Source organism: Heteronotia binoei, chromosome 4, assembly GCF_032191835.1.
Source record: "Heteronotia binoei isolate CCM8104 ecotype False Entrance Well chromosome 4, APGP_CSIRO_Hbin_v1, whole genome shotgun sequence".
NCBI classification, from domain to species: Eukaryota; Metazoa; Chordata; class Lepidosauria; order Squamata; family Gekkonidae; genus Heteronotia; species Heteronotia binoei.
In genome coordinates, this window is record NC_083226.1 from 132,323,455 (window position 1) to 132,342,352 (window position 18,898).

Below are 18,898 nucleotides of genomic sequence, written 5' to 3' on the forward strand. Positions count from 1 at the left end.
GGTTGAACAGCAAATTAGCATGCAACATAATGAAGATGTTTTAACAGATGCAAATAGGAATAACAAGCTAAGTTTGTAAGGTTACCATTGTTTGGTGGAGAGCTGTCCATGGTTAGTATTTTGATTGGGGGGGCCATCAAGGAAGAATAGATTTGCTGTACAGAGGAAGGCAACAGCAAACTACCCCTGCTTGTTTCAAGCCTTGAAAACTTCATGAAGGGATAACTATAAGTCAGTTGTGACTTGGCAGCACTTTATTATTATTGTGGAACTACACAGGTGGAATAATCTCTCTCCTCAACATAAAATACCATTTTTAAGGTTAGAAGAAGAAATAAAACTTGCTTCATTGTGGGGAAAGAATGGTATCAGCTAATGGAACAGGGAGTAAGGAGTTAGTTCCTCAGTAACTATGTGCAAATCTGTTCAAGTTGATTTAATCCTGTGAAGTTTATTTACAAAAGTATTTTCTTGTTTTTTTTCTTTAAAAGATCAATGGTGATATGCTTCGGATGGAAACTACAAAGATTGATGATGTCAAAGAAAACTTCCAAAAGAAAGGTAGCTTCAGTTAAAGTGGGTGATATATATTAATAATGGTCTTTGGGTGTGACTCTTCTGCGTACAGATGTCCATGAGTGGACAGGGTTCATGCCTCTTATGCTTCTATAGAAGATTGTGACCTTGTGGGACTGAATGAACAGTACTTCACTGGCTGCTGAGCTGTGACTTGTAAACATCACTCAACCTGCATTTTGTAAAGGTAGGATAAAATGGTCAGTCTTGCCCAACTGATTTGAGGCTATTGACATTAGAGTTCTATAGTATTGCATACTGAGCCTACTTATGGGAAATAAGTTTGGTTGAATATGGTGTGACTTCATGCTAAATGAATATATTGAATTATCAAGGGACTGAAGAATGCTTTTGTTCTAAATGTTCATAAACGGTTTCATACATTTATTTATTTAATTTGTACCCCACACCCTTTTCCCACAGGGGACTCAGGGTTGTTTACATTATAAAATACAATAAATACAAATACAATACAAATATATAGAAATGAAATGAATAGAACAATCAAAACATCAATTTAACAACAAGTTTCTTGGAGAATTAAAACAACTGGCCTCCACTCCAGTTTGTAACATTAACCAAAGGCCATGCAGAACAAAGCAGCCTCACATGCCCTATGGAAATCTAGAAGATCCCACTGGGCCTGGACTTCCCCAGGGAGCTGATTCCACAGAAAATCCAGAAAGGGGCAACCACTGAAAATACTCTTGCCCTGGTGGTTGACAAGTGAGCAACTTGTGGGCCAGGAATCTGTAGAAGGCTCTTTGATGATGAGGAAGCAAGGAGGATCATACTCAGAGTGACAGTCCTGTAGGCAGGATGGTCCCAAACCATTTAGGGCTTTTAGATCAAAACCAGCTCTTTTAATATGGTGACTAGAAGCCAGTGCAGGTGCTGAAGTATTGATGTTATGCACATATAACATCAGGGGGACTCAGCCAGCAGTCTGGCTGTCACATTAGGTACTTCTTGAAGCGGCTGAAGTATCTTCAAAGGCAGCACTACATAGAATACATTTAATCTGCAAGTGCCTGTCATTTGGATCATAGTGTCAACAGGACAGATAGAGGGCAGCTGGTGGGCTTAGTGCAGGGCACATGTTTGGTGTAGTGACAGGGAGAGTGTAACCTGTGATGTCCATTTTGACAGGGAGAGTGTAACCTGTGATATCCTTAATCCTTTCCAAAATTCGAGACCAAAATGATTTTAGTAAGTAAGTAAGTAAGTTTTATTCTTATATCCCGCCCTCCCCCGCCAAAGGCGGGCTCAGGGCGGCTCACAGACATGACCATTGGACAGGACCACCAGCAGTGTATAAACAAATCATCTCCCCCACAATTCTTCCAGCATAAGGAAGAAGTATGCGGCAAAATATAGTGCAACCTTTTGAGCATCAAATACTACTGGAACAGAATTTTTTGAGTAATCAGGAATGAGCTAGGAATAGCTCTAAATAAAAATAAAAATTTCGGAAAAATGAAGGATTTAATAATTTGAATTTTCTCATTCCAAGGAATAAAAGAAGACTTCCTATTCTTTTGCAAGCTAATTATATCATTATTTAAAAGATGGTGATTGATTTTAAAAAATATCACTCAAGTTTATGGGAATATTCACCTCTAAATATGTCCAAAACTTATCAATCTTCTTAAAATGATAATTAGAATAAATAAAGTCTCGAACAGTGTTAGATATTACCATGGGATATAAGATGGACTTAGATGAATTAGATTTAAGCCCAGAAATAGAAGCAAACAAAGATAGTAAATTTGCTATAGCCGTTAGTGAAGAATCAGGATTGGTTACAAAAAGTATCAAGTCATCTGCAAACAAAGAAAGTTTAATATGCTGGTTATTATATGTACCCCCACAAATTCAGGAATGTTACGGAGAGCATTGACAAGAGGCTCAATTGCCAGAGCAAAAAGGAGGGGGGAAAGGGGACAGCCTTGCCTGGTGTCACAGGATAACTGAAATTCTTCTGAATCTAAATTGTTGACATGAATAATAGCAGACAGGGAGTGGTATAAAGCGCGAATAATTTTGATAAATACCGGACCAAATTCCATCTTTTCCAACAGTTTGATAAGGTAAGGGGCTTCAACAGAATCAAAGGATAAAATAAAAGAAGAGTCTACATTGAATTTCCTACAATATTGTATAATATTGAGAACCTTTCTGGTATTATCAGTTAGTTCACGGTTCAGGATAAACCCAGATTGGTCAGAGTGAATGTAAGTCCCAATAAAGGTATTAAGACGTGAAACTATAGCCGCTGTAAAGATTTTATAATCGCAGTTGAGAAGCGAAATAGGCCTATAGGAACTAGGTTCCAACAAGTCTTTGCCTTTCTTAGGGAGAACTATAATTTTTGCTTGAGACCAAGTGGCAGAAAAATTATTCGAAGTTACAAATTGATTACAAAAATCAGCTAGAGTAGGGGCCAACAAAGTGCTAAAAAATTCATAAAACTCAGGAATAAATCCATCTCTGCCAGGCGATTTGTTGGGTTTTAATTATTTAATGGTCTCTTGAATTTCAAGTGCCGTGAATGGTTGCTCCAAGAAGGATTAAATTGCTGAAGAAAGCGGTTTAAGATAGGAGTGAGATTGGAGTGAGTATCTAAAAAAGATTTAATAAGTTCAGGTGAGGGATGCTGAGACAAATATAAAACAATAATATTGTTTAAAGACACCCACAATGTCTTTAGCTGAATATTTCAAGGAGCCAGATATAGTCCGAATAGAAGGGACCGTCATTGAGGTTAATCTCTTTTTTACTTTCCATGCAAGAAGTTTGAGAAATTGAGGGGTTCGGAACCAGTACTTTTGTTTGACAAATGCTATTTGTTTCTGAATCTTGGAGACCTCTAACGAATCTAATTTTTTCCATTCTATAAGAAGATTTGAGTATACTTTTTTACTTCCGAACTTCCAACTTTTTGATGTTGGACAGCAACTCAGATCTAATTCTCTCTTTTTCTTTTCTATATGAAGAGGCAATAGCCATGAACCTGCCCCAAATAACAGCCTTGAAGGAGTCCCAAACAGTATGTTGGGGAACCCCACACTCCAAATTAAATTGAAAAAATTCCTTAATATCTGCTTCAATAGAATCAGTAACAGATTTCATTGGGAGAAGTTATTTGTCTCCAAGCAAATGAAGTCGAATTTTGGCCCATTATGTTCAAACCTCCTTCCACTCAAGCATGATCAGACCAGATCATAGGACCAATGTCTACTTGAGAAAAAAGTTAGAAATGGAATCAGAAACTAGAAGAAAATCAATCCTAGAATAAGTCTGGTGCCTAGAGGAAAAAAAGGCATAATCTCTCTTTGTTTGGTGCTTGAGTCTCCATATATCACAAAGATTGTAAGATTGCAAAATATCATATAAAGTGTTATGAGACATCAATCCCTGGGGCTGAGAACAAGATTTACCTGGAGAGGGTAGGGAACAAGATTTACCTGGTGAGATCTGTCAAGAGAAGGATTAATTACGTAGTTGAGATCCCCTCCCAAAATAATAGGACCAGTATGAAAGTTCCTCAGTTTTGAAAAAGTATCCTCTAGAAACACGATCTGACCCTCATTGGGCGTATATACTGACGCCATTGTATATTGATGTCCATTAAAAATCCCATTGACAAAAACATAATGTCCGCTTGGGTCAATCAGCGTATTTTCTAAAACAAAACAAACTGATTTGCTAATCAAAATAGCCACTCCTCGTGCTTTAGAAGACCCCGGAGCCTGAATTTGGTAAACAAAAAAATTTAATTGAAAAACATTAAAATGATTATTCTTGAGATGCGTTTCTTGCAAAAAAACTACATCCGGTTTTTGACGAGAGATGGCAGAAGCAAAGCACTTTTAAAAATTAAATTATTTAAACCATTGCAGTTCAAAGATAGAAATTTCAATTGACACTCGGCCATTTAAAAGGAGAACAATAAGAATATCACAAATCATAACTCTTACACAGTAAGAATTCAGTAGCCTCATGTTGGCTGCCAAAAATATGCCTTTTAAATAACGCATGACCTTCGAAGTAGTTGAAAAGTCCATGAAGGACTTGCCACGTAAGCCCTTTCTGCCAGCAAAAAAAATAAAAAATGCACATGTAAGAATTAAGAAGCACCCCCATAAATATTCCAAAATGTTGCCATAAACTCACACTGTGTCATGGGTGCTGGGGACCCTTCAGAGGAAGTTGAGTCTGATGAGGAAACTGTGCCCCTGCCACCTGCACCAGTGCCCCTGCCTCCTGCTGGAGAAGATCCTAGCCCCCCTGCCTCGCCCTCTCGGGTGGCTCGTGTGCGTGACCGCCTCCGGCAGGACCTCAGGGATCGGAGGAGGGCGGCACGCTCACAAGCAAGACGCTCCCTGAGCCCTGAGTTCTGAGAGGATTCTGGCCCTTCTAAGAGCAAGGATGCTTGAGTGGTAACAGGATCCTGGCTGCCTCCCTGAGCCAGCAATTAGCCCAAACGGGCAACAGCCAGCAGAGGGCTATATAGCTGTGGGCTTTGGGAGGAAGCTTTGTGGAAGCAACTAGTCATCTCCCTGACATTCTAGCATCCACTCCGGCTTGACTTTGGTTCCTGACTCCCTGACTTTGGCTTTGGACTTCTGGACTCCCTGACCTCGGCTTCTGGACCTCAGACCTGCGATACTTCTACAGTGATTCGGATTTGGCGCCTCGGACCCTCCTGCTTACTGGCTACAGACCTCGGACTGCCTCTGGACTTTGCCTGACCCGGCCCCAGCCGTGACAGATTGCTTCCACCGACAAACACCCACTCCACAGGATGGATGCTGAAGCAAGTGAAACCACAGAACTACTGGCTGCGCTCCAAGCCCAGGTACAGCAGCTAACACAGGCAGTAGTGCACTTGCAGCAACAACCTGCGGCCAGTGCTCCAGCCAAGTGCCCAGTTCCCCCACCTGACAGATTTGGGGGTGCCGTGGAAGAATTTCCTGCCTTCCTAGCACAGTGTCGGCTGTACTTTGAACTGAGAGCACGGGACTTCCTCAATGACAAAACCAAGGTGTGTTTCGTCATCAGTCTGTTAAAGGGGCAGGCGGCCAAATGGGCCACACCCTTACTGGTCGCGTCCTCTCCCCTACTGACTGATTACCAGGGGTTTGAGGCCCACCTGTCTGCTGCTTTCTCAAACCCAGTCCAAGCAGCCACAGCCAACCGGAAGATCAGGGCACTGAAACAAGGCAACTCCTCGGTGGCTCAATATGCCACTGAATTCAAGCTCCTGACCCAGGACTTGGCGTGGAATGAGGCTGCCCAGATGGACCAGTTTACTGAGGGGTTGGCAGAGGAGGTCCTGGATGAACTGGCCAGGGTGGAGCAGCCACCCACGCTCCAAGAACTTATCACCCTCTGCCTCCGCATCGATGGCCGCCTGGAAAGTCGCCGCCAAGCCAAGACCAGAGGGCGCCAGCTCCCTGCGCCGTGCTACCTGGCTCCTCGCCCGTCCCCAGCTAGTACCAGCACCAAGGATGAGCCTATGCAGCTTGGAGCTGCTCGACCCCGCCTGACCCCAGAGGAAAAGACCAGACGCCGCACGCAGAATCTGTGCCTCTACTGCGGCACGGCAGGCCACTATGCCTCTGGCTGCCCTGCTAAGCATCGGATACCTGGACCTTCGCTGCCACCGCTGCCAAAAGGGCAGCCCCAGGCGTAAGTGGACCCCCCAGCCTGGGGCGACTAGCTGGGTCCTCCGAACAGCGGGCTGATACCCCAGGGCCATTCCTGCTACCAGTCAAACTCCGTCTGCCTGACGAACGCTGGCTGTTCGTGTATGCCATGCTGGACTCGGGAGCGGCCCACTGCTTTATAGATGCCGCCTTTGTGAAGCAGCACCAGATCCCTGTGCAGACAAAAGGGATTCCGTCGCTGGTGGAGGCTATTGACGGGCGCCTCCTCCGTTCTGGCCCCGTCACCCAGGAGACCTGTCCCATCACCTTCCACGTCCAGCAGCACCAAGAACAGCTGCGGTTTGATGTCGCCCGCATGCCTCGCTTCCCGCTGATTCTAGGCCTTTCCTGGCTGAAGCTGCACAACCCCATCGTGGACTGGGCCCAGCAGGAACTACGCTTCCGAGACCCATGCCCCCATCTGACTCCTCCCACCACTCTAGCAGCTGGCATCCCGAGTGGTGGTCCTCAGCTCCCTCAGAAGTATGTGGACTTTGCTGATGTCTTCGAAGAGACAGGAGCTGATCAGCTTCCCCCTCACCGGCCCTACGACTGTGCCATTGATTTGGTACCTGGGGCACCACTCCCGGTGGGGCGTCTGTACCCAATGTCGGAGCCGGAGTTGGCAGCTCTGCGAGACTTCCTGGACAAGAACCTGAAACGCGGATTCATCCGACCCTCAACCTCTCCCCTATCTGCTCCAGTGCTCTTCGTGAAGAAGAAAAGTGGGGAGCTCCGGCTGTGCAATGACTACCGGGCCCTGAACAAGATCACCATCCGCAACCGGTACCCTCTACCACTGATCCCTGAACTCTTGGATCGCCTAAAGGGGGCCCAAATCTACACCAAGCTGGACCTCCGTGGAGCGTACAATTTGGTGCGCATACGGCCCGGAGACGAATGGAAGACCGCGTTTGGGACCCGATACGGGCAGTACGAGCACCTGGTAATGCCCTTCGGACTGACCAATGCCCCCGCTGTCTTCCAGAGGTTCATGAATGACATATTCCGGGACCTGCTCGACCGCTTCGTGATCATATACCTGGATGACATCCTAATTTACTCCCGCAATCCTGCCCAGCACGCCGAGCACGTCCGCCAGGTCCTGCAGCGCCTACGAGCCCATGGTCTCTACGCCAAGCTGGAGAAGTGCGACTTCGACCTGCGCTCCGTCGAGTTCCTTGGGCACATTGTGTCACCGCAGGGGATCCTCATGGACCCGAAAAAAGTAGAAGCGGTCCTGACCTGGCAGGCTCCTCAGAATCGCAAAGACCTGCAGCGGTTCCTCGGTTTTGCCAACTACTATCGGCAATTCATCCCGGCCTACGCATCCCTGACCACACCCCTGACTCAACTACTCCGCCCCAAAGAACCCTTCCACTGGTCCCCAGAGGCCGATAACGCCTTCTCCACCCTGAAGACTCGCTTTGCCACCGGGCCACTCCTGAGATACCCCGACCCCCAGCTTCCCTTTACGGTGGAAGCTGATGCCTCCAACGTGGCCCTGGGAGCAGTCCTGTCCCAGCGCGAGGAGCCGTCCCAGCCACTGCAGCCCTGCGCCTATTACTCGCGGCAGCTCACTGCTGCAGAGAGGAACTATACCATCTGGGAGAGGGAGTTGCTCGCGATCAAGGCGGCGTTTGAGGTTTGGCGACATTACCTCGAAGGGGCTCGCCACCCTGTTCAAGTGCTCACCGATCACCGGAACTTGGAACACCTCCAGACCACCCGCCGTCTCAACCAGCGCCAGATCCGGTGGTCCCTATTCTTCTCTCGCTTCGACTTCCGGATCTCCTACATCCCCCATACCCAGAACCGGAAAGCAGACGCGCTCTCCCGGAAACCGGAATACGCCCCTGCCTCAACTGAGACCGCGCCCGCTGCTCCAATCCTGCCGCCCTCAGTATTTGCAGCCACCTCCACTTCACCAGCACTCGTGGAGGACATTCGGGCTAGCCAGGCCAATGATCCCTGGGTCCAGCAACACCTCCAGGCTCTCCAAGATGACCCAACAGGGGAGTTCACGACTCGAGGCGGCCTCTTGCTACACCGCGAACGCCTCTATGTGCCGCCCGGGCCCTTGCGGGCAGAAGTGCTACGCCTGACCCACGACTCGTTACCCGCCGGGCACTTTGGACAGCATAAGACCACCCACTTGCTGACAAGGGAATTCTGGTGGCCACGAGTTCGCGCTGATGTTGCCCGCTATGTCAGCTCCTGTGACGTCTGCCGACGGGCCAAAGACATCCCAGCCAAACCCTCAGGGTTGCTGCAGCCCTTGCCCACATCTTCAGGACCCTGGGATACCATCTCGATGGACTTCATCACGGAACTTCCACGCTCCAAGGGTCAGACTTGTATCTGGGTGGTCGTCGACCTATTTACCAAGATGGCCCACTTTGTTCCGTGCCCGAAACTCCCCACAGCTCAGGAGACGGCCCAGCTTTACCTGCAACACATCTTTCGTCTGCATGGACTCCCAGCCCATCTGATCTCCGATCGGGGCCCTCAGTTCTCCTCTCGGTTCTGGCAAGCCCTCCATTCCAGCCTGGGTACTCGAGTGCACCTGTCCTCGGCCTACCACCCACAGACAGATGGCCAGACAGAGCGCACCAATGCCACGCTAGAGCAATATCTCCGCTGTTACACCTGTTACCAGCAGGATGACTGGACCACTCTATTGCCCCTAGCGGAGTTTGCATACAACAACGCGGTCCATTCATCCACCCAAATGACCCCGTTTGCTGCAACCTACGGGTACCACCCTCGGTTCTTCCCAGCGATCCTACCACCCACGAATGTCCCCGCCGTCGATGCCTACCTGCAAGAACTCCGTGCCAGCCAAGACTTGCTCCGAGAGCAGCTACAGCAAGCCAAGGAGGCATATAAACGGGCTGCGGACCGAAAGAGGCAAGAAGGCCCTCCAGTGCAGCCGGGGGATCAGGTGTGGCTCTCAACTCGCTACCTGCGCCGGCCTGGTCGGTCTCACAAGCTGGATGCACGGTTCATTGGACCCTACCCCGTCGTTGAACAAATAAACCCCGTCGCCTTCAGGCTCCAGTTGCCACCCCACCTCCGCATTCACCCCGTGTTTCATCGCTCCCTCCTAGTTCCGGCTGCACCCCCTGACCCAGCTCGGACTCCTTCCCCACCGCCGCCACCACCAGTGTTGGTGGATGACGAGGAAGAATATGAGGTGCGCCAGATCCTGGACTCCCGGTACCATCGTGGAGGCCTCCAGTACCTGGTGGACTGGGAGGGATACGGCCCAGAAGACCGGTCTTGGGAGCCCGAGGACAATCTTCATGCCCCGGACTTGGTGCACCAGTTCCACAACGACCACCCCGACCTTCCAGGTCCCTCGACGGAGGGGGGCCCTGGGGGGGGGGATAGTGTCATGGGTGCTGGGGACCCTTCAGAGGAAGTTGAGTCTGATGAGGAAACTGTGCCCCTGCCACCTGCACCAGTGCCCCTGCCTCCTGCTGGAGAAGATCCTAGCCCCCCTGCCTCGCCCTCTCGGGTGGCTCGTGTGCGTGACCGCCTCCGGCAGGACCTCAGGGATCGGAGGAGGGCGGCACGCTCACAAGCAAGACGCTCCCTGAGCCCTGAGTTCTGAGAGGATTCTGGCCCTTCTAAGAGCAAGGATGCTTGAGTGGTAACAGGATCCTGGCTGCCTCCCTGAGCCAGCAATTAGCCCAAACGGGCAACAGCCAGCAGAGGGCTATATAGCTGTGGGCTTTGGGAGGAAGCTTTGTGGAAGCAACTAGTCATCTCCCTGACATTCTAGCATCCACTCCGGCTTGACTTTGGTTCCTGACTCCCTGACTTTGGCTTTGGACTTCTGGACTCCCTGACCTCGGCTTCTGGACCTCAGACCTGCGATACTTCTACAGTGATTCGGATTTGGCGCCTCGGACCCTCCTGCTTACTGGCTACAGACCTCGGACTGCCTCTGGACTTTGCCTGACCCGGCCCCAGCCGTGACACACTGCCCATAACTTGAACAAGTAAGAACCAATTCCAGTGGCTTAACATGAAAAGCCACCAACCACGAAAAACATCAACACTTTTTGCTAACCCCAGATAGGGAAAACAACAGTCAATATTTGTGAGTATGTATGTAATTGAGCATACAAAAAAGTAAAGACTCACTTCAAGAAGCTCCACTTAAAAATTAACAACAAAGTTATAAGAACAAAGCTATAAGAAAAGCCAAAAGTCAATGTACACAGGTATATTTAAATTTGAACTATAAAAATATAAAGACTTCATTAGGGTTTGTAGAATCTTTCGGGCTCAAGTGCTGTGTTCTACTGGAGAAAATTTTTCTTCCAGACGTTTCGTTCTCAGCTGCGGAGAACATCCTCAGTGGCGTTGCAGCCGGAGCAGGCGCTCTGACCTTCTTGGCTGCTGTGCATTGAGTGGGGCCAAGGCTGCTGGAGAGCTGCTATTTCTAGGCTGGAGAGGGTGTGATTAAAGGGCAATTGGTTTGTGGATGTGCCCATTGTTTGGTGGAGCTTCCTGGAAGGGTAGTGATAAGGAAACTGGCTGTTGAATGTGACCATTGTTCTGTGTTAATTGCTGGGAGGGTTGGAAGGGGTGTGAAGATAAGGAAGATGGTTGTTGACTGTGCTGATTGTTCTGTGGAATGTGCTCGACTCAAACAGCAAAATGGAGCTATAAGAAAATCCGAAAGTCTCCGTTTCCCCTCCCTCCCATACCACAATATACAATTAATACAGATGTTATTTTTAACAGCCCAGCTTTTACACATTTTAAAGAAAAATATGCATAAATTTTAAACTGCCATCCCCCCCTTCCTTTAGCCGTGTGGACCTTTCATATAAAACCTTTTCCAATTATAGAACATTTCCTTACATGAAGAAGCAAGAATCACACAACCAACCTCCCATTGCTAACATAGTTGGTCACAAACATCCATACAACAGCCTGAGTTTCAACAAGCCTATATATTTCCACAAGAAATTTCTAACCCCAACTGAGTTTATTGGCATAACCATACCCACCCACCTCAAAATTTCCAGAGATTTCATACAAGCTGAAAAGAAAATTCATCACACATCCAAACTCCTATTCTTACAGGTTTAAAACAAATTACCAGCATCCCAAACACTCTCTCTCTAGCATGCATACCAGACAAATAAATAAGCAATCATAAATTTCATTATATTTCCAGACAAAACATTATCTCCTAACCATTTTTTCACACCACATAACATTAATTCCAAAGATTTCATAAAAGTTAAAAGAGAGTTCGACACACACCCAGACACACATTCTTCCAGAAGTAAATCAGAGTACCAATCACTCAGTCTCAACCAGCCATATCAGATAAATGAATAAACAATCCAAAATTTCATTGTATCTCCAGATAAAATAATATATCATAACCACTCTTTCACACCCCACATCATACATTTCTCATTCAAAACCACACCTCCAACAGTCATTCCTACAGCATCAGACAACATATTCATTTGACTTATATTACATAGTTAATACCATACATTTCTAGCCTCAATATACACAACACAGACATAACGTACAAGGTACACCAAGAGAATTTGCTGTCATAATCACTCAGTTTAAGCATACCAGAGAACAAACTTGAAACATATATACCCAAACAAGCCAGCAAAAGTACATTCATAACTCTACCGTTGCATAATGTTTGAAGAGGAAGAGTCTTTATCTGACAAGAAAACAGATTCAACAGTTCAACTGCTAGGAATTGCAGGACGAATAGGTCTATTCATAGGGACACGTCGCCATCTAGTGTTGAAAGACAGTGGGTGTTCCTGGGAGGCTGCTTCCAACAGTTCATCAGGAACGTGGAGTTTCAAGTTTCAAGTCATGTAGCAAGCCGATTCCAGATCCCAAGCCATAAATGTTTGATCTTGAATTATGACTTGCAATTTATAAAAAGCAATCCAGCGATACTGAATGTTCTCCTTATTCAGAATCTCAATAATTGGTTTCATAGTCCTAAGTCTCTGCAGAATTTCAGCTGACAAATCTTGCAAAATTTGCGTAGAAGCCTTGCGTAGAAGCTTGGCTTTAGTGGAAACGGTTGAAAAGTGGACTAGAATGTCTCACGGTTGAAAAGTGGACTAGAAGTCTTCTGCCTATGGATGGGGCCGATTCTATAAGCAGCTTCTAAAGTACCCAGTTCTAACTTGGAGAAGCCCAGCTCTTTTGATAGCCATTCATTAATAAGTCCTTTCAAGTCATTAGGAGAAGCTGAGTTCTCAGGGAGTCTGTGAATTTTAACGTTCCCCACTTTTAACTGGTTTTCAAGCATGATGATTTGTATCTGTAGCCCATTCTTCACGCTTGTAAAAATATTGTGTATCGTCTTGAGACATATTAAAAGCAGAGTCGGCCGTCTCCGCCACTTTTTCTAGAGAAGCTTGAAAAACTACCAGTTGGGCAGAAAGTGGCTGTATCATTGCAGATATTTTATCAGTCATATTAGTTTCCAAATTTTTAAAAGCTTTCATTACTTCTGATCGAAAAGCAGCAAGTTCATCTGACACAGTTTTCCCTCCTCCTGACGCCATTTTCTCAGATGAATTGGATGCCGCTCTCAGGGCCTTAGATCTGGGTCCTTTTGGAAAATAGTCCTTCACGGAGCCTTTTTGGTTTCTTTTTGCCTTTGCCTTTGCCTTTTGGCCTTCAGACGTTCCCATGCTATTTGCAAGTAAAAATCAGCGTAGCAGATGACGCTGGGCACTGTGGTGGTTAGGATTACAGGAGGCAAACGCGGAGCTTCGCTTTCAGGCGTCCATCTCCTAAGCCCGTGATGCCATGCCCCCCCACGAACCTTTTTTATTATTGTTGTGGAGGAGAGCCAGTTTGATGTAGTGGTTAAGCGTGCGGACTCTTATCTGGGAGAACCGGGTTTGATTCCCCACTTCTCCATTTGCAGCTGCTGGAATGGCCTTGGGTTAGCCATGGCTTTCGCAAGAGTTGTCCTTGAAAGGGCAGCTTTTGTGAGAGCTCTCTCAGCCCCACCCACCTCACAGATTATCTATTGTGGGGGAGGAAGATATAGGAGATTGTAAGGCACTCTGAGGCTCTGATTCAGACAGAAGGGCAGGGTATGAATCTGAATTATTCTTCTTCTTCACTAAGATGAGCAGTGAAATAATGCTTGCATTTTTCAGGTGGTTGACTGGGTGGAGCCATCTTTCACTGATTTCTGCAAGAGTACAAATTCCTCATCTAGTATCCTTCCCAAGAAGACGCCCACAGAAACTAATCTCCATCAGAAAAAAAAAGAGCATTTTTCTCGCCTGGAAAGCGGCAAGAGTGGGAGAAGAAAAGAGAAATCTTCTTCTAGAGATGAGAGAGATCACATTCCAAGACAGAATTGCAAAGAAATTGAACCATGGGTGGATAAATACAAACCAAAAACTCAGGTGAAATTCAGTTTCTAATTCCCTTTATAATACTAATTAAAAGTTACTTACTGAAGTGGCAACAAAACTCCCAGCTTATGAAGAATATTGTAAAGATATCTTACTGGTAAGAAGAAAATGTTGTGTTTTGTGTCATGATTTAAGAGATCAGGATGGAAAAATGGAATTGAAATAAATTAGAATGGATTCAAAATATTATTCCTATTGTTGGAATGCAGATATTTGGAATGTTTTGCATTAAGCTGCTTTATTAATTTGTTACTAAAACATCACAACCTACAGTGAAATAAAATGGTTACCCTCACTTGCAATTTAGTAGTTTCTGATAGTTTAGAGGCTTAAATCATAGATAAGACCATTACTTAGTTTATTTACTGATGAAGGCATTTTATGAAGCCCTTTATTAGTGTTAGACAGGTGCAAATTATTCACACAAAGTCTGCACCATAAATGTTCAGGACTAATTGGATTATTTTCCTGGGTATTACTTGGAATTCTTGAACAATTAACCCAAATTCTAGGTTTGAGTCCAGATCAGATTGCTGTGCTGTGATCATAGCAGTGATATTAATTGCTGTAGATGTGAGCCTGCAACCATGGTCCTCCCTTCTACCAAGAAAAGTCAGGACGGTACAGTTTGTAGTTTAAAGGCTACAATTGGCTTCATATCCTGGACTTTGCTGAAAATGGTCACAAACTGGGGTTCTTCTGGGCCTCGATCAGTGTCAGGTGATCTGGGTGAATCTCAAATTGCTAGAATCCAGTCTAAACTGTTCCACATAGGTTAGGAACCCTGAATCTCATTATGAATTGAAAACATCTATTTATTTAAAAAATTCAGGGCCTTTTGTAAAGTTCCATATTATATTTAACTATACAATTATGTCTTTTAATAATCAAATGTGCATACTTCTAATGTTTTTCTTCTTTATTAGAATGAGCTTGCTGTACACAAGAAGAAAATTGAAGAAGTTGAAGTATGGTTAAAAGCTCAAGTATTTCAAAGGCAGACCAAGCAGGTAGCATCTGATTTATCTTTAAACCTTCCAATGTTCATTTTGAAGGCTCTCTATTTTTTATAACTTACGGGCCATGGATTCCCATCTGTTAAAATAAAACAATATATTTGAATAAATAATTATTCTTAAAAAGTTTGGACGAAATGAGTCATGAGAATAGCAGAATTCTGTAGGATATTTTAATTTTGTAGCAGAATAAAGTTAGAATACAGTAGCACCTTTAAAAACAACAGTTTTATTCAAGGAACAAGCTTTTGTGTGCATAAACACTTCTTCAGATAGAATGAAATGGAAGAAAACCATTCAAATTTATAGACATGATGGAAAAGTAGATCAGCGTTATTTTTGCATAGGACAATAGTGCTATACCCAGTTTATAAATATAACACAGTGATCTGCTAAGAATTGATAGAAGAGAATGGAACACATATACTAAAAACAAAACTAATATGAACTTCATGTTGTCTAAGGTGGTACTGAGAAAAATTCATTGTTTAATGGCTTTTCTCCCTGCCCACCCTTAAACAGCTGGACATGCTTTTCTGCATTTGCTTTTTTCTAATGCAAAGATAAGGAATTCCCTCTTGGGATGGAACCAGAAAACAAAAGGTCGCTTGCATAGACCAATTACTGTAGTAACACAGGCAGCAGAGAGCTCTGGGATAGAGCTCTTTGCAGAGAGCTCTTTGTAGCAGAGAAGTGCTACAAGGGTGAGGTTTGTGGCTTAGCAGCTGGGGGAGTTGCTGAAAACTTCTGAGTTCGTGTGAAGGTGATTGTTGCTGATTGATTAGGAGTGACTGTGTTCCCCACCCTCTTTGCATTATTAAGCTGCACCTTGCCAGAGGCGTGAGCCAAAGGGCGAGAGGTAAAGGGCTCTTGGCCTGTGGCTCTTAGCCTGGGGACCTATGTAAGAACTAGGAACCCAGATTCCTTGTGTTCCCAATAAGGTAAGCAGACTCTCCAGGCAGGGAGCCACATAAACAGGGTTTAAAAGAGGAATGTATGTTTTTAAAAAGCTATCATGAAGGTAGAATGCCAGCAGGGGGTGGGGGCTTTCCAGTATTTTGCATTGAGTGTCGCATGTATGACTATCTGCTCACAGGACAGAAGTCTTGGGTGTGTGCTTGATGCAAGGAGCTCCTGGTCCTCAGGTAACGAGTTCGTACCCTTGAGGCCGAGGTGACTGCCCTGGAGAAGCAGAGACAGTAAGACACTTGGAGAAGACTCTCGGGGACATGTTAGATGAGGCCCGCTCTAAACGTGGCAGCCCCGTTGCTGCCAGGGAGCATGAGGATCGAGAGGGAACAGGGCACCGGGCTGAGGATAAGGGGAATGCGCCCTCAGAAGGGACCTCTTCTTCAGTTGGTGAGCGGGAATCCTTTTGCGCCAAGGAACCATCCCTGGGCAGGGAGAGAGGGGGGGTCTTGGTAGTTGGTGATTCGATCCTTAGGCAAGTAGAGAGCTGGGTGGCAAAACCGTGTACTGACCGTATGGTGACTTGCCTGCCTGGTGCAAAGGTAGCGGACATTACGCGTGTAGTAGATAGGCTGATAGACAGTGCTGGCGAGGAGCCAGTGGTCGGGGTGCATGTTGGCACCAACTATGTGGGGAAATGCAGTGAGGTCCTGGAGGAAAAATTTAGGCTGCTAGGCGGGAGATTTAAGCCCAGGACCTCCAAAGTAGCCTTCTCAGAAGTGTTACCTGTTCCACGTGTAGGGCAGGAGAGACAGGCACAAATTAGAAGTCTCAATGTGTGGATGAGACGATGGCGTAAGAAGGAAGGTTTTAAGTTTGTTAGGCACTGGGATGCTTTCTGGAACAAGCGGGAGCTGTGCAAAAAAGATGGTCTCCACTTGTCCCTGGATGGAACCAGGCTGCTGGCGCTTAAAATCAAAAAGGTGGCAGAGCAGTTTTTAAACTAAATCTTGGGGGAAAGCCGACAGGAGATTAAATGTCTCTGGTTCGGGAGGACTCATCTCAAAGAGATGAAGGGTTAGCTGTTACTTTTCTACCAGGTAATGGACCAGAGTTGTCCACTGAGATGGTGACAAACAGAATGGACTGCCTGCCAGAGTCTCGAGGCGGCAGGAGGAAGGTGGCAGGCCTAGCTCGCCTGGGAAATTATAGATGTTTGTACACAAATGCTAGAAGTGTTCAAAGTAAAATTGGTGAGTTGGAATGTTTAGTGTTGGGAGAAAACATAGACATTGTGGGAATTTCAGAAACTTGGTGGAATGAGGAGAATCAGTGGGACACGGTGATTCCTGGATATGAGTTATATCGGAAGGATAGGGAGGGAAGGGTTGGAGGTGGGGTGGCTCTGTATGTCAGAGAGGGCATACGGTCCAGTAAGACTGAGGTCAGAGAATTAGATTCCCTTCTAGAAATGCTTTGGGTTGAAATAGAGGGTCCAAAAGGAAATTTAACTATGGGAGTTTGTTATCGCCCACCAAATCAAAAGATAGAGGATGACTATAATATGATAGAAGGCTTAAAGATAGTGTCGTCATAGGTGATTTTAACTACCCGCAGATTTATTTGGTCAATATGTGTTCTGGTCGAGAGAAAGAGATTGAATTTCTAGATGCTTTCAATGACTGTGCTATGGAGCAGATGGTCTCTGAACCTACCAGGGGTGGGACGATCCTGGATTTGACCCTAAGTAATGCCCAAGACTTGGTGAGAGATGTAAAAGTGATCGCCCCGCTTGGGAGCAGTGACCATAACGTTATTGATTTCACCATTTGTATAAATAGAGAGTTGCCCCAAAAGACCAGCACAACCACGTTTAACTTTAAAAGGGGTAAATTCTCTGAGATGAGGCATGTGAAGAGGAAACTGAAAGGAAAGGTAAATACGGTCAAAACCCTTGGGGAAGCTTGGAGGCTTTTTAAAACTACAATCCTAGAAGCTCAGATAAAATATATACCACAAGTTAGGAAAGGCACAAACAGGTATAAGAGAAGGCCTGCATGGTTAACAAACAAAGTAATGGAAGCTGTAAAAGGACTCCTTTAAGCGGTGGAAAGCTAGTCCAAGTGAGATTAATAAAAGGGAACACAGGCAGTGGCAAATCAAATGCAAGACTGTGATCAGGCAGGCAAAAAGGGACTATGAGGAGCATATTGCAAAAAACATAAAGACCAACAATAAAAATTTCTTCAAATACATTAGAAGCAGGAAACCAGCCAGGGAGGCAGTGGGGCCCTTGGATGACCAAGGGGTCAAAGGATTACTGAAGGAGGATAGGGAAATGGCTGAGAAGCTGAATGCATTTTTTTTTTGCCTCCGTCTTCACTGTGGAAGATGAGACGTGTTTCCCTCTCCAGAACCACTTATATTGGAAGGAGTGTTGAAAGACCTGAGTCAGATTGAGGTGACAAGAGAGGAGGTCCTACAACTGATAGACAAATTAAAAACTAATAAGTCACCAGGTCCAGATGGCATACATCCAAGAGTTCTGAAAGCACTCAAAGTTGAACATGTGGATCTTCTGACAAAAATATGTAATCTTTCATTGAAATCTGCCTCCATTCCTGAGGACTGGAAGGTAGCAAATGTCTCCCCCATCTTTAAAAAGGGTTCCAGAGGAGATCCGGGAAACTACAGACCAGTCAGTCTGACTTCAATACCGGAAAAGTTGGTAGAAACCATTATTATGGACAGAATGAGTAGGCACATTGATGAACACGAGTTATTGAGGAAGACTCAGCATGGGTTTTCTAACTTGTTACATTTCTTTGAGGGGGTGAACAAACATGTGGACAAAGGAGACTCGATAGATATTGTTTACCTTGACTTCCAGAAAGCTTTTGATAAAGTTCCTCATCAAAGGCTCCTTAGTAAGCTTGAGAATCATAGAATAAAAGGACAGGTCCTCTTATGGATCAAAAACTGGCTAATTAATAGGAGGCAGAGAGTGAATATGAATCGGCAGTCTTCGCAGTGGAGGACGGTAAGCAGTGGAGTGCCGCAGGGCTCAGTACTGGGTCCCATGCTCTTTAACTTGTTCATAAATGATTTAGAGTTGGGAGTGAACAGTGAAGTGGCCAAGTTTGCGGATGACACTAAATTGTTCAGGGTGGTGAGAACCAGAGAGGATTGTGAGGAACTCCAAAGGGATCTGTTGAGGCTGGGTGAGTGGGCGTCA

The 18,898-nt window shown here is 45.7% G+C and overlaps 1 protein-coding gene across 3 annotated transcripts in view; it reads left to right on the forward strand.

The window, feature by feature from the left end:
* The first annotated feature begins 468 nt into the window (after positions 1 to 468).
* Positions 469 to 18,898, forward strand: part of RAD17 (RAD17 checkpoint clamp loader component) — a 37,910-nt gene continuing 19,480 nt past the window's right edge. The window contains exons 1-3 of one of the 3 annotated variants that reach the window (XM_060235773.1): positions 469 to 580; positions 13,475 to 13,729; positions 14,665 to 14,748. Coding sequence is in view for 2 of the 3 variants with exons in the window: in XM_060235771.1 (XP_060091754.1) it covers positions 496 to 576; positions 13,475 to 13,729; positions 14,665 to 14,748 (420 nt within the window). In the remaining variant the exon portion in view is untranslated. The remainder of the gene's footprint in view (positions 581 to 13,474; positions 13,730 to 14,664; positions 14,749 to 18,898) is intronic. The other 2 variants (XM_060235772.1, XM_060235771.1) reach the window with 2 other exon arrangements.